Source organism: Lepidochelys kempii, chromosome 4 (assembly GCF_965140285.1).
Source record: "Lepidochelys kempii isolate rLepKem1 chromosome 4, rLepKem1.hap1, whole genome shotgun sequence".
Classification (NCBI taxonomy): domain Eukaryota; kingdom Metazoa; phylum Chordata; order Testudines; family Cheloniidae; genus Lepidochelys; species Lepidochelys kempii.
The window spans coordinates 8579922-8595710 of record NC_136383.1 but is presented as its reverse complement, the minus strand read 5'-3'; the positions used below and the strand labels follow the sequence as shown (position 1 = coordinate 8595710).

The window sequence follows — 15789 nt, the reverse complement described above, 5'->3', positions numbered from 1 at the left end:
CGGGCTGTCTGTGGGGATGGTATTACTAACTCGGCGTAGAGAGGCATTTAGATCAGCTGAGCCAAATTTAAATGAAGACACTTCCACACTTAGGTTGATGCAAGGCAGCTTAAATTGACCTAACCGTGTCGTGTAGACCAGGCCTGAGTACCTTTCCCAGACCTGAAGGAAAGATCTGTGTAGCTTAAAAGCTTGTCTCTCTCCCCCATAGAAGTTGGTCCAATAAAAGATATGACCTCACCCACCTTGTCTCTCTAATATCCTGGGACCAACATGGTTACAACAACACTGCATACTAACTAACCTGTGTCATGATCAAAGTTGACTGTATCAAGGTGTCATGTGGGTGTGAAAATCCTATTAGTCAGCACTGCAGCTCTGAACAGGGCAGGACATGGGGCTGCATCATTGACAATCTTCATTCCTAGCTGTGATCAACGTGATTGAGACTCATTCCTATTATTTATCAGAGAGTAGCAGCTAGAGTGTCCCCTGTGCTAAGCCCTGGACAAACGCATAATCCCTGCCCTGAAGAGTTTGCAATCTAAGGCCTGGTCTAAACACACAGCTGTCGTGATTCAGCTAAAGCTGTAACTTTATACCAATTTAGTTAAACCTCTGTAACTTTGTGGAGCCACTTAGATATGTAAAGTGAATCAATTGAAGTGTACAGGCACCAGTTCAACTGAGAGATCTGACTAAAACAAGTTATAAGAAAGTTCCAGACACACAGTTGCACCATTTGAACAAACCCAGTTTAAGGTAAATCAGTGAAGCTGCAGTGTGTCAGACTGAAGGATGGGAGGGGAAAGAGAGTTGAGGTCACCTGCCCAAGGTCCTGCAATAGGTCAGTGGCAGAGGTGTGATAAAACCCAGGTTTTCTGAGTCCCAGTTCTGTTCACTAGGCCATGCTGCACTGAACAGTGTCCAGGAGTGCCAGGTCTCAGATGTAGGGCTGGTATGTTTCAACAGACAATGAGCAAGACTGCTCCCTCCTGGACTAATTTTAACTCCCGATCTTTTGCTTGCAGGAAGGCCCACGACGCTGTGTGAAACGATGGGCAAAGCAGAGATGTGGCTGATCCGAACGTACTGGGATTTTGAATTCCCTCGCCCTTTCCTGCCTAACTTTGAGTTTGTTGGGGGACTCCACTGCAAGCCTGCAAAGCCTTTACCTGAGGTACCTTAATACGCTCCCTTGGTCTAGTCATCTGCCCATCAGATCAACAGCTGTTTGTTTCTCTGATTTCCACATGCAGAGTATGCCATATCCTGAGACGCTTGCTGAGAACAATGTCAGCTTTGGGCAAGAGAAATCTTATGCATCACTGCAGTGTTGGATGATGCTCCATTGCGGATTGACTGTGGATCCTTACGGGGGGGGGAGGTAGTTAAGGCATAGCAGTAGTGAATCTAGTGCTCAGCTTAAAAAATAAAAACCTCAGGACCATGTCAGATCATATTATTAGTTGACCATAAGTTTTAATTAATTCTAAGGAGCAAGTATCAGTTTAAAGGCTGAAATATGCTATGGAAAACAGCAATTGGATAGGCCAAAATAATCAGAAAAGCAACAGCACTGTAAAAGTCTCGGCCATGACTCGCCAAAATGACTAACGATCTTGGGTGTCGAGATTTTTATTTTTATTTTGGTTCTCAATTGAGACACTTCGAAGGAGCCTGATCTTTCTGAATGTGCTGAGCATCTGCCTTTTAAGATGTCTCGAGCTAGGCTCCCAAACGCTGAGGCAGCCAAAATCACGAGTTGCTTTTGAAAATCTTGGCTGTAGTTCTTGGACGTGTGCCTATCTTTTCAATGACTTGGCCACTTCTTGGGGTTCAGACCTGATGTCCGTTCCAGGAGCACTTCCAATTCAAGAGGACAAATGTCTCCGTTGGTGGTGGAGACTGGGAAAAATGGAGCTATGGGTATTTATATTGCTCTCCTGTGACTTCAAGGCTTTTGTGCATATCTGTCAAAGCTTCCTTAACTGGCATTCTTCCATCAGCTGTCTCTGAGTAACTAGTGAAATGACAGCTGTTGTTCTGAGTCTCAGAACAATGATACTGTGGTGGTATCATGACGTCTCTTCTCCTTCATGCGTGTGCTTTACCATGAAGTCAAGGGAAATGTATCATTTAGATCTGAAGACAATCTTCCTCTGGGGCAATGGGATCTGATGGACAGGGTGCAATTATCTGGCCTTGGAAACTCATGGACCCTCCAGTATTTCAGGGGTGTCCTTCGGTGGGATACTGCTGCTGTGCTCCTGGGCCAGGACCCTGATGGCCTGTGGGGATCCTATAGTTTACTGAACATGTTTCTGATCTGTGGTCCATACCTGCTGCTGGCTACTGAGCTAGCTAGTTGTGTTGGGTTGAAATTCCAAAGTTCAGATGACTAGGCCCTGGTTGTTCTAAAAACCCTCTCTCTCCATGATCCACCTTGGCCTGCACATGAGAGGAGCTCACGGGAGCTGCAGGCAAGGCATTCTCAATGTAGGCCACCATCCCTAGAACCAGCTGCAGCCATGAATCTGTCTGACTCTGGCTAATTACAAACGGCAGGTATTAAACTATCCATGGGGAACTAGTCTTCTGGACAGATGTAGTAGCCACCAGAGTCATGGCATGTGCTCCCTAGTTTGAGGGCAACAGATCCGTTGGTCTGCACTCTGAGAAGTGCACCCAGAACCCAAGGAGGGGTGCCTCATTGCAGGTAATACAGAAATAAGTGAATCATTAATAACAATAATAACGCAGCAGCTCCCAGGAAATCTGCTGAGTCAGGCCGGAGACCACAAGTTTCACTTTCCGCTGTGATGGTGTCATTTGCCCCCGAACTGCGTAGTGCAGGGAATGGGTTTGTCCTGTTGAAGTCAATGGAATCACACTAATATGTTACAGCTGAGGAGCCATCCCTCTGTCTCTAATCTTTGGAGTCTTGCTCCTGCCTCACCATGTTTTGACATGTTAGTTGTCTTTACCCGACTGGGGGGAAACAGTTTTCCTGTCCTGGGAATCTTTGAGATTTCAAAGCTTTTCTTGTTGTGCATGAGGAGGAGACAGAGCTTTGCAACAGTGTCTTGTGAAAAACTAGAAAGACTCACTAGCCCACTCCTGGTACGCGAGAGGCCCAGGGTCAAGTCCCTGCTCTGCCTGATTTCAGACTTGAACCTGACTCTCCCGTATCAGCCCTATATCCACCAGGCCATTCTAGGGTTGATGTGTTGTGTCGTCCCCCTCCCCCTCCCCCCGCAGTCATTGGAAAATTCCCTCGCAGCTCGCGTCTGGAACAGAGGTCTCTCCCTGAAACCTGCTTGGGCTGCGTTTTAAAGAGAGACAGTTTCTAGGATCCAATAAAATAAAAACCAGCAGGATCTTATTAAAGGGGAGAAGGCAAAATGCCACATTTATTGTGAATACAGAAAGAATCATAGTAAGCAGTTAGTTATAGCTATAACATTCCATTCAATTTTATATTTATTCCCACACACACACACAGAGGTTCTGCAAGGTTGTTATCATAGTTACCAGTCTTAGAGTTGCTCATGCCAAGCCACTGGCCAGGTGGCCTGGACATGAGGAGGCAGCAGGGCCTTGTCAGATGCTCATCTGATGCTCCTGGAAGTTGGTTTGCAGAATCAGACCCCAAAGCTCTCACTTTCTAGAGTCCATTTTTATAGGCATTTATTCCTATGCCAGTCTATGAGAATTGCTTCATCATGCTGTTGCTGAATCAATCAGCAGATGGCACATTTCTGAGGGCTCCATGCTGCCAGATGTTATCTTGTTCTTTGGTTCTCCCATCCTTGAGGCTATTGGGTGGATTCCAGTCTGCCCTCCGGGGGTCCTCTGGTTATTTCCACTTGATGCCTTCTTCAGCCGATGGACACTGGATTCTTAGGAAGGCACCTCCCTGACCATTCAGTTATTTTCCACACCAGGCATCCATCCACATACATCCTCTATCTCTATTTTAATCACAATTAACAAAGAGGGATGAATACAACAAAAGGGCGGGGAGTCTCTGGGTGCTGTTTCTGTTACAGAGTATTGCTTTGAGTCTCTCTCTGTGTGCGAGTAGTTGTTGTTGTTACAAAGAATTGCTTTGAGAACAGACTCTGTCTTAGAATGTACTAACACAATTAGCAGCTTGCAAGTTTCACACAGAGAGGGAGAGAAACAGTACCAAAAACCAAGAGACCTCTTAATTAGTAATACCCTGGAATTTAAACTATGGGAAATCAAACTCATTTGTGATTTTAATACAGAACTTCTTTAATATGATCCAACATAATCCCCCTTTTGACACTAAGATTTATAATCGTCAGTGTCACTGTCTATGTAGCCTATTCAAGAGAAGGTACTGTGAGGCAATTTTGAGTTTGTGATTCCAATTCATCCCACATACATGATCCTAGTGATGTGTCTTTACTACAAGGTTCTGGGGCAACAGGCAAGGTGAGGCACACCCACTTTTGAGGAGTCCATTCGGTACAACCTCTAGTGTCCAATAGCTTCCCTCCCTCCCCAGCCCACTGGCTCGAGGTCCAGGGTTGCCAGAAGGATCCCATGTGTAATATGGGGAGTGGGCTAACCTTTGTGATTTTAATACAGAACTTCTTTAATATGATCCAACACTGGTATGCGAGAGGCCCAGGGTCAGGTCCCTGCTCTTCCTGATTTCAGACTTGAATCTGACTCTCCCGTATCAGCCCTATATCCACCAGGCCATTCTAGGGCTGATGTGTTGTGTCGTCTCCCACATCTGTATTGCTGTTTTTAGCAGCATAACATCTGGCCGCTGGAGCCTTTGGCGGGGGGAAGCAACAGGGAAAGGTGCCAGCTGCTCCCTTCTGCACAGCCCTCCCCTCCACAGGGAAAGGCTCTGCCCATTCCCCGCGGCAGGGAAAGCCTCTGGCAGGGGCAAAGCAGCAGGGACAGACTGAGCCTTTCCTTGCCGCTTCCCCTCTGCCAGAGCCCTTTCCCTGACACCGGCAGCTGTGCACTGCAGCATGGATGTGGTGCACTTTTCCCTGCAGCGTGTAGCTGCATGTACGCTACGCGCTGACGAAAGTGGTGTGTAGTGTAGACGTCGCCTGGGTCGGATAGAAATGTTGGCCAGATGGAACTGCTCGGCACCAACAGCTAGCAAACGCTGACGAGAAAAGTTTTGTTAAACCAAGAAAAGGAGGCCTTGTGGCACCTTAGAGACTGACCAATTTATTTGAGCAGAAGCTTTCGTGAGCTACATGAATCCGACGAAGTGAGCTGTAGCTCACGAAAGCTTCTGCTCAAATAAATTGGTCAGTCTCTAAGGTGCCACAAGTCCTCCTGTTCTTTTGCAAATACAGACTAACGCGGCTGCTACTCTGAAACTTGTTAAACCAGTTACCCACGCAATCCCTTTTTTTAAAGCTAGCCAGTGGATCATTATACCTGTGTCAGGTAGATTAAAGAACCCTCTGCTATAAGAAATTTCCCCATGTAGGTGCTTAGAGACCATGATCAAATAACATTTTAGCCTTCTCTTTGATAAGCTTTGTATTTACATAAACATATGTCTCTTGCCATGTGTATTTCTATTGACTACCTTTCACCTATTTCAATCTGAAGTGCATTGAAAAGTGGGTTAGAATTTAAAGTGATAACTTGTCATTTTAAGGGGGTTTCTGCTCCTGCTTGCAGACTACTCTGTAGGGAAGCTGCGGTCAGTCTGCAAAAGAGCCAGCCTAGGGCATGGTGGATTGAGTTGTGCCTCTCTCCCTGAGGTGCCTCTGTATTTGGTTGTTGTGTGTGAGATTTCTGGAGTCTAAGGAAAAAAACAGTGTTACGCTTAGACCTTTCAGGTTAGAGTATTTTGGTTTTATTTCGTAGGTGGGCCATGAACAGAACATAACCGCACTGGATGGTGTGGCTGCTTTCCAAAATTAAAAGGCTCTTGTCTCTCTTCAGGAAATGGAAGAGTTTGTCCAGAGTTCAGGGGAACATGGTATCGTGGTATTTTCTTTTGGCTCAATGATTTACAACTTAACCGAGGAGAAAAGTAAAATGGTTGCCTTGGCCCTCAGCCAGGTTCCACAAAAGGTCAGTTTCTGTAAATGATCTACATTCCTGCCAACAAGATCAGCAGCACTGCTGTAAAATCCCTGCTTCCCTCAGGCCACAGCTTTCAAACTGCATTGCCTAAAGGTAGGCTCTTTACTTCCACTCAGTGTAAGTGCTCTGATTTTTTTTCTCCCCCGCCCCCCCCCCCCCCAGCAGCTCCAGTTGAAGTCACTGGGTTTGGGGCTTGCAAAGAAGCAGGGTTGAGTCCTGAGTGGTCACAGAAATTGAATTTATAGTATTTTTCTTGTATATGACTCACTTGAACGAAACCACGTGGGGTGAGTTCCCATACCAAAATGAGGCAGTGTGGACTAGTGGATAGAGAGCAGGACTGGGTTCCATTCCTGGTTTGGCCACTGGCCTGCTGGGTGACCTTGGGCAAGTCACTTCACCACCTGTGCCTCGGTTTCCCCATCTGTACAATGGGGATAATACTGCTCTCAAAGCGCTTTGAGAGATCTAATAAATAGTATAATACCCTATTACAAAAGTGTGTAAATAACTCAAGTGCTCAAAAGAAGCCTTGCTAAACCAGGGCCTGATCTAAAGCTCATTGAAAGCAATGGAAAGACTCCAGTAGACATCAGTGGTCTTTGGATCAGGCTCCAGATTGCATTGCAGTGCAATAGTGCAGCTTGAACCACAGCTCATGTATCTTCAAACATTTTCATTCAAGGTTCTTTGGAGGTACAAAGGGAAGAAACCAGAAACTTTAGGACCCAACACTAGGATTTATGACTGGATACCCCAGAATGACCTGCTTGGTAAGACTCTGTGCTGGAAATGTTCCTAGCTGAGCTTTTCTCAGTATTGACAAGCGTGTTCCCTCCCCACTTTACTCACTTCATTTATGACAAAAAGAGACTAGATTGCCCATTATACACACAAGCTAATCCTGTAATCAAATACAGTACCTCAGAGGTCACTTGGAGGCCAGGGTATTTAGTGTGTGTTATCTAGAGAGAGGTGCTTACTCAACCTTAATTATACCCATGATGGTAGCAGAGCAAGGATAGGCTTCTCAAAGGTACTTGGCGGTTCTTAGCTGTAGGGACCAAAATAGCATTGCCCATAAAACCAGAGAGATAACATTGCTTTGTCCTGGGGCAACTACCCTTGGAATCAGTGTGTGTGGCTCCCCTGACAAAAACTAGAGTAAATACAAAGAAGGGCAGCAGAAGTGATGCAAAAACTGGAGTTACACTGGGATAAACTGGAGTACTGGGAGTGAATCAGGCCCGGTAACTGGTGTGTAGCATTTAAACATAAGTACCTAGAAGGCAGCCACTGCCTTTGCCTTCTTATTTGTATTCTATTGAATCTTTTTTTACAAAAATAAGGGGATAATGGGGGCATAAAAAGAGCAAAGAGTGAAGGGAGGGGAAGGAAAGAAAGAGGGGAACGGAGGGGAAAGAGTGACATCTCAGTTTCCATCTGCTAGGGATTAGTCAAAGGTTTCAAAAAGTTTAACCAATTTGAAAATACTTGGTCTGAGGTCCCTCTTCTCTGAAACGGGACCCACCCTTTAACTGCCAGGTCAGCAGAGCCACTGAGCCAGGAATCTAGCCGAGCAATCGGAATCGTCTGGCTGGAAGCACGGCTCTAGAAAGCTGAGCTTTCTGTGAGTTGGAGAGTTGCCCAGCTGATGGGATAGATCCCAAAGCACACATCGGGGAAGTAGCTTTTAGGGAGGTTCTGTATCTATCATCATCGTAACCCTCCTGCCTACTTCTAGCCAAAAGGATTGTGTCCCAGGGCAGCCCCAGAACATGTGAGCCAGCGCGGCTCTAGGAGACCCACTTCTCCAGCTGCATCCAGGCACTGTAACCTGTGCGGGGATCGGTGTGAATAAAATACAACTTTCTGCTGGGTCAGCCTTAATTGTAGATCAATAGCAGAGTCTGTAATGTTTTGCAAGGTATTTCCCCCCCATTGGCTAGGGTTGAAGCATGTACATACCATTATCCGTCCCTAATGCTAGTCTGGAGTAATCAGGACTAGCCCCTTGTCAAACTAATCATTATTTACCTAGTTTGTACAAAATTGTTGCCTTCTTCCCTGGAATCTGAGCATTTATGTACCTCATCGTTCCTAAACGCTTCTCTCCTCCTATTCCAGGCCACCCCAAGGCCAAAGCCTTTATTACTCATGGTGGAACCAATGGGATCTATGAAGCTATCTACCATGGGATTCCCATGGTTGGGATTCCCTTGTTCGCTGACCAGCCGGATAACATTGCTCACATGAAGGCAAAAGGAATGGCAGTCGAGCTGGATTTTAACACAATGCAAGCCCAGGATTTAATTGATGCATTGAATGTGGTCATTAACAACTCCAGGTGAGTTCAGTCTCTGCCTAATGGGACAGGGTTGTAGTAGCTGTGTTGGTCCAAGGATACTATCTGAGCCTGCAGCAGCTCCTGGAAGGTGTGGTCCGGAAATCAATTTCCCTCATATTGTATTTTGTGATCTCTTTGGGAAAGATCGCTCTGAAAAGGCCTTGGAGCAGCCTCTGAGATTGTGTAATCTTCTGCTCCCTTCTTGGAGCAAGTTTGAATGAAGTCACCCAGCCAATTTCCAATTCACACATACGACGGGCAAACTTCTTCTTGGCTAGTTTGTGACACTGAGTCTTGGCTTCCCAACTTGCTACCACTGTCCGTAGGGACCAAAACCTTTAGCACTGGGGGAATTCCACCCGTCTCAGGCTGTGAAACATGAGATCTGCAGGGAAAACCCTGCAAATTATCTTCCCAGAAGTATTTTTTGCAAGGGAAAATGACAACAGAAAAAGCTGGACGCTAGGAATGTCTTGTGGCGAACCCTCTGAAGAAGTCTCATTATGTAATAGCAAACTGGGGCTAGCTTATCTTTTTGGCCCACTTTAAATCTTGACTCAGGCCATGAGACTTAACTTATGTCAGCCCTCACTGCAGTTATTAAATCGCTTGTGTGTGCGCACACTTGGCTCCTTGAGTCGGCAGTGCGCGTCCTCACCAGGAGCACTAGTATTGATTGCATTGTCAGTGCGGGGCATTGTGGGACGGCTCCTGAAAGCCAGCAACCGTCACCGTAAGCAATGCATCATCTGCACTGACACTGCGTCGCCCTGATGACATCGACCATGACTCTACACCGCTCGGGGAGAGGCTGTCACTAAATCAGCATAGAGAGGCACTTACATCAGCGGAGCCAAATTTAAGTGAAGACGCTTCCACAGCTAGGTCAACACAAGGCAGCTTATGTTGACTTGACCCTGTAGTGTGGAGCAGAGAGCCTGGTCAGCGATCCCTTTGCTTGCTAGTTGCCCCATACAGTAGGGAAAGCGCTGTTTCAGAATAACCACCATGTCATTTTTGTTCCCCCCTGATTCCTTCAGCTATAAAGAAAATGCAGTGAGATTATCCCAGATTCACCACGACCAGCCCATAAAGCCTCTGGACCGAGCTGTCTTCTGGATCGAATTTGTCATGCGCCATAAAGGGGCAAAGCACTTGAGACCAGCAGCTCACGAGCTCACCTGGTACCAGTATCACTGCCTGGACGTCCTGGCGTTCTTGCTCACCTGTGCAGCAGCTGCTGTTTTCATTGCTGTCAAATGCTGCTTGTTTTGCTGTAAGAAATGCGGTAGGATTATAAAGAAGAAGAAAACGGAGTAGGTTTGCTGTTCCCCTGGGCCTGGTTCAGCTTATTCGTGGTCCTGTTGATCTAGGCACATGCTTGAAGTGAGGTGCATGCTGAAATACCATGCGTAGCCAGGGCCGTGCTCTGGTGAAGTAGTATCAGGAAAGTTGCGCATTTAGCGAATGTGATGTTTACAGTAACTTTCTTTTGGCTTGAATAAGAATGAATACTTAGCTGGATCCACCAGTCTGACTTCTTCAGTGATTACACAGGGACTTGTCAGATGCTAACTGTGGCAATGATTTTCAAAATGTAACTTTCTGGAGACTTTATTTAAAAGGACAAAGCCCAACTGTTTTAGGTTCTTTGCTGTGTCTTCCACCTGCAGGTATTAAAGTTGATTTGCCCACCCTGCGATCTGTGAGAGAGTGTCCTCACTAGATCATCCAGAACCAAAGTGTCCATGTGTCTGTTGGTATGGCTCCTGGAGGAGCAGACACTGACTAGTTCGGAGCTCAGATAAGCAATCTGATGCTCCTAGAAGATGCCCACCAGAAAGGCCAAGACTTCTGAAAATAGCCATCTGTCTGTAGGCTCCTATGTCTATATTTAAGTGTCTTAATAGATACCCTGATGTTCGAATGTTCTGGGCATGCAGCAGCTGCTTCCAACTTCAGTGGGACATGCTGGGTGCTCAACGTGTTTGAAAAATCAGGCTTTTTAGCAACCATGGTGAGGATTGAGGAAGTGGATTTGCAAAGTTAGGTGCGCTACTCCCATTGAATTTCACCAGACGCCCTTGGCCTCCTTCCAAAATCTCAGCCAAAGAGAAGAACTTCACGTCCCATGTCTGAAAGCCTTGTCCAGAGTATAAAATCGGAATGGTTGGTGTCGTGATATGGAGGCTCCAATCATATCCCTTCTGCATTGTGTCTCATGTGAAAAATCTTTCCAAAGTTTAATGAAACTTTGCCCTGAGTTTAATTTCTGTGGGTGAAGACACAATTTGATGGTTGAGAATTATAGTGCTGGGAATTCAGTAGGCATGTGCTAGAGTGTGGGCCCAAGAAAGGGGGTGGCTGTTAGAACGGCAGGGAACTCTCTACGCAGGGAATATCACAGTCTCAACAGTGTAGAAATCCCAGGGGTCAAACCAGTACACAAGGGGATCCAGGAAATGGCAGAATTCCTCTAGAGGGGTTTTATGGGAATCTAGGTCTGCCCCCTTTGCTCCATAGTATCCAGTGCTCAGCCTCCAACCCCTGGCCCAGAGCAACCCAGCAAGCTGAAGAAAGAGCTGCTCTGTCCAACCATGGTGGGGAAACTGACTGGGTGTGGTGGAAGGTATTCCACTGTGTTCCATCCCCTCCATATACCATGCATGCATTCTTCTGGCCTGCTGTATTGAGCTGCCCTATGCTGCAGGACTCCCTCTTCCCAGTGGTCCCTCTTCTGTGGGGTGTGGAAAGTTAGCTTTAGGGCACACGGGCTCAGTTCATCCTGCTAGCTGGCCTCCACAGCAGAAATGGCAACTTGCACATCCTGACAGCTGCCAGAGCTCCCTGAAGACTCGCATTAACTTCAGTGGGCTTTGGCTCAGGCCTTAGCTCATCATGCCACTAGTAATTCCCAAGCATCTGCTGCCATACCCAGGAGTGGGTCACCTGTGCTACAGCATTCCAGAGCTGGTGGAGAGGACACCTGCCTAATACCGGGCCTTGTGGCTTCATTGGTCTGTAAGAGGTTGACTTAAAATGCTCCACTCCTGGAAACGCCAAGTGGAACTGCTAATTTCCCTCAGTAATTGGCAAACTTATTATCTATATAGTGGGCCAACTCCCCAGCAGCTATAAATCCGTATAAATTGTTCTGCTGAGCGCCATGAAGCTGTGCCAATTTTATAATGGTCGAGGATCTGTCCCATTTATGATCCTGTGATTTGCAGTATTGTGTGGTTGCTACAATAAGCTAGCCACCAGATCATGTTTAAGAATGCTTTTAAAATTGCCTTTGTCAGACTTGGGTTGCATTTGTAAATGATCCAGTGCCTAATGAAAGGCAACTTACATTTGCCTGCAGACAAAGCTGCTAGAGAAAACAGTAAGGTTCTTCCTTTACTGCATATATTTTGTTGCCCCACACAAGCTTATTTTATTAGCACCAATTTTTGGAGCTGGTTGTGACAAATCTTAAGCCTTCGGTTAGTTCAAAGCTATGTAAACCCTTAAATATAGACGATGGAAAAATGGCTCTGTTCCTAAAAGCTAAAGCTTCAATGCTAAACTGAAAATGGGACACTTCAATATTGGTGGCAATTTAGGAGACTCTAGAATCCAGGGCCTACCCTAGCAGATATGCTGAGTATAAGACACACTAATTTGAATGGTCACGTTTCTGAGCATACTTACACTGAGTATACAGAAAAATACCTAAAACTGGTCATCAGCTATTGACACTAGAGTTATGTGATCTATCGAGATTCCCCTTGTAGCTGCAGTGCACAGCTGGTGTAAACTGCCCTATTGTAATCACTTGGGTGGAGCTAGGCCAGTTCACACCAGAGGATTAGGTCAGTTAGCTGTTACAAAATGTCTACAGAGAGCTACAGATTGCATAGGTCTGTGCTGGAACTCTGCAAAAATCTGTGCCCCTGATCCTACAGTGAGATGCATGCAGGCTGAATGAAGTCAGTGGGAGCTGCATGTGCCCTAGGGTGTGCCCATAGAGGCAGCTGGCATGAGCACAGCCTTGATTGCTGACATATAAAAAACATTCAGAGATTTGATACTGGGAAACGTGAAGCCAAAGTAAGTTAGCTAGACCTGCTTGGAAGAGGGGGAAGGTGGGGGGGGGGGGGAGAGTTTGTGTTTCACTGAGTTTTGACCAGCTGTAGTCTTAAGGCAAAACTGTGAGCCTACTCCATGAAACCCCATTATCATGACCCTATCCCTCCAGGAAGATCTCTGCATGAGTGAGGGCATGCAGTTTATTTGAATGTAAAAGGTCATACAGATTCAGGCTCTTGTGTAATTCAATGCTTGTTGCACTGGTTGAATGAGCTAGCTCCTTTCTGTGTGCTGCTTTAATACCTCTCCATCCCCACTGTTGCTAACCAAAATATTTGCTGCCTAGTGGATAGAGCTTTCAACAACGTGGGTTGATTTGTTAATAAAAGCAATTGAGTGTCAAACTGATTCAGTCTATGTAAGATTTCTTCTACTAAAATATGCAAAGCTTAGGTTAATGCACATCAGTTCAAGTCAAGGAATTCAGCTGTAGAAGAGCCCACAGTAACCTGCCTTGCAATTTGTGCAGATGGACTGCTACCCACAGAAATTACCATGCACAGTTGCAAGCCTTACTTGACCAGGTTATTTAAAAGTTTGCTGAAGCAGGAGACAAACAAACAGAGAGGAAGTAGGACAGACTGAAGATGGACGAGAATAAGTATGTGGAGACAAAAGGGCTGCCTTCTTCAGAAAAACGTAGCAAGTTGAGTGCTAGACTCTTGCACAAGCCTGGCCCCAAGTGAAGGAGCTGAACATGTGAAATCTGGCGATAAACCTGCTTGGCTTTTATACTCCAGCAAGTCGCTGCCTCATTGCTACTGCCATAATTTATTCTTCTTAGGATGATACACACACACACTAACTATAATTTGCCAGTTACTGAAGTAGCTCTGCAAGCCATGGTTCAGGTGATAAATGAAGGCAAATTACAGATAGCTTATGCATGGTTCAGCACTGTATGACAGCTGTAAGAGTCTAAACTTGCTAGGATGCAGAAGGTTCCTGCCACCTGTTATGTAACTGGAGCCAATGTAGCTTAGGTTGACTTACCGCGGTGTCTACACGGCACTGCGTCAACGAGCGATGCTCTCCCGTCGACTTCCTTATTCTTCTCGGGGAGGTGGAGTATCAGGGTCGACCAAAGAGCATTGATTTTGTAGGTCTTCACTAGACCCACTAAACTGACACCTGCTGCATCGATTGCAGCAGTGCTGATCTACCTGTAACTGTAGACATGGCCTAAGAATAATACATTTCAACCCAAAAGTTAACTCAGTAAAGTGAGAACAGGGAAATGCCTCTAACTGCATGCAGACAAGAGTGTTTTTTTCCAGTTTCTCAAGTTGTAGGTTAGCTCTCTGGTTTTTACTATTCCAAGTTTAAATTCAAATCTGTCCTGTTCAAGAGCATTTACAATACAGAAGTCAATGAAATATCCCATGGCATTTGCTATGGCATGTTAAGTATGTTGGCTCTGCACAGTGGGTGTGCGCCCTGTAATTTTGTTTGGATTGGGCAATTGATTGACATGGGGATGGTTTGGATCTCTCTTTCACTGGAGTGGTGTTGAGACTGGCACAGGGCTAGGACATTAAAACCAGATTGCTTCAACTCCGTGAGAGTAATTCTCCATAAGTAAGTTATTGAGGGCATAGTAGTTACACAGCTGCCCCACAAAAAAGAAAAGTTAACATTTTAACCAATTGAGTATTTTGTTCTGGTTTAATCCCAAAATCCATGAAACTCCTGCAGTGATTCAGAAAGATAGGACTATGAACCTACCTATTCCAATAAATGTTAGGTCGTGTCTACCCTACTGGCTAAACTGACACTGCAGTGATCGATGCAGCGGTGTTCATTTAGCGGGTCTGGTGAAGACACACTAAATCGATCTGTACTCCGCCACCCCAAGAGGTGGAAGCTATGTCAACAAGAGAGCATCTCCCGTTGACCCAGCGCAGCGTAGACACCGCTGGAAGTCAACTTAAGTCACGTCGACTTCAGTTACATCATTTACGTAACTGAAACAGCGCAACTTAAGAGTTCCAGTGTTCGTGTAGGCCAGCCGTTAGTTTCGGTGATACTGAGCCCCAGCTTGTATCTGTTAAGGACAGCTGTCTGGGTTGAATTTCACCCACTGGAAATATCTTTACTGAGGAGGGAAAATAGGTAACTTCTGAATATACAGGCCAGCCTTCCTAGAACTGTTAGCAAACCTGGAAGCCTTTAAAATAACAAGCCAAACTAAAATTTCAATTGTTACCAATTTATTATTATTATTTTTTTTTTTTATAAAAAACAGTAGCAATGTAGAATACAGCCACATTTTCTGCTTCCACACACGCAAACTGTGACCATTCCAAGCAATGTGTACGTTTTAGAGAGAGGCTAGACAACAGCATGGACCAGAAGGTTACTGAACACAGGAAGATTTTTAAAAAGATTAAAAATTAGCTATCAATAGTGTCTTCTTAATATTGCTTTCATTATCGAAGACTGACAAAACACTCTACAGCGAAGGGGTTAGAAACCAGGAAAGCAAAAGGCTGCTACAGCACTGCCCCACGGGCAAAGCATCACACTTCCATCGGTGCGTTACCTGATAGCAGCTTTTTTTCCACTGAACCATGTGAAACGACATGTAAGAAAATAAAGCAAAAAAAAAAAAAAAAAAATTATGGCAGTTATCCATCAATATTTAAAAAACCCTAGGATGAAGTCACTAGAAGTAGATGAACACTTATTGAAAAGGAACCAATATCTACATTCTTAACTGTTTCCCATTCTCCAATAAAAAGGTCAACTCAAATATCAACTTTGTGCATTTTTTCTTTTGGCTGATTGAGTTTTTCCAGTTCATAGTTTACTGCATGCTTGGAACAAAGAGGGTCATTGTAAAACCTTCTACACAACAAACTTTAAGTAGACAGCTGAAAATAAAGTGTACTACTTGTAAACACACAAAAAATACAAGCTTTGTTGTTCTGTTTCAAATGACCACTGGTTCCAGATGGATTATCTTCTATATCTGCCTCTTTCACCCCTGTCTCTGTCCCGCTCACAAATTCTCTCTCTCTCCCTTTCCCGATCTCGTCCCCGTTCTCGGTCTCTCCTGTTGTCTCTGGGACGATCGCGCTCCCTCTCCCGCTCTCTCTCCCGAGGTCTGCTTCTCCGACCACTGACCACTGCTTGTGTGCGACGCAGAAAGTCATCTACCCTCATATCATAGTCGTGCTGTGAAAGAGAAGGACAATGCTATTTATTTA

General features: G+C 45.4%; 2 protein-coding genes across 7 annotated transcripts in view; one reads left to right on the top strand and one right to left on the bottom strand.

Moving 5' to 3' along the window:
• The window catches only part of LOC140910087 (UDP-glucuronosyltransferase 2A2), a 46539-nt gene extending 31328 nt beyond the window's left edge, over positions 1 to 15211 (top strand). For all 3 annotated transcript variants that reach the window (XM_073340254.2, XM_073340256.2, XM_073340255.2), the window contains 5 exons: positions 1032 to 1180; positions 5959 to 6090; positions 6788 to 6875; positions 8230 to 8449; positions 9490 to 15211. In XM_073340254.2, coding sequence (XP_073196355.1) covers positions 1032 to 1180; positions 5959 to 6090; positions 6788 to 6875; positions 8230 to 8449; positions 9490 to 9769 — 869 coding nt within the window. In that variant the 3' untranslated portion in view covers positions 9770 to 15211. The remainder of the gene's footprint in view (positions 1 to 1031; positions 1181 to 5958; positions 6091 to 6787; positions 6876 to 8229; positions 8450 to 9489) is intronic.
• YTHDC1 (YTH N6-methyladenosine RNA binding protein C1) overlaps positions 14774 to 15789 on the bottom strand; it is a 33555-nt gene continuing 32539 nt past the window's right edge. For all 4 annotated transcript variants that reach the window (XM_073340260.2, XM_073340257.2, XM_073340259.2 and 1 more), the window contains one exon: positions 14774 to 15757. In XM_073340260.2, the coding sequence (XP_073196361.1) occupies positions 15539 to 15757 (219 nt within the window). In that variant the 3' untranslated portion in view covers positions 14774 to 15538. The remainder of the gene's footprint in view (positions 15758 to 15789) is intronic.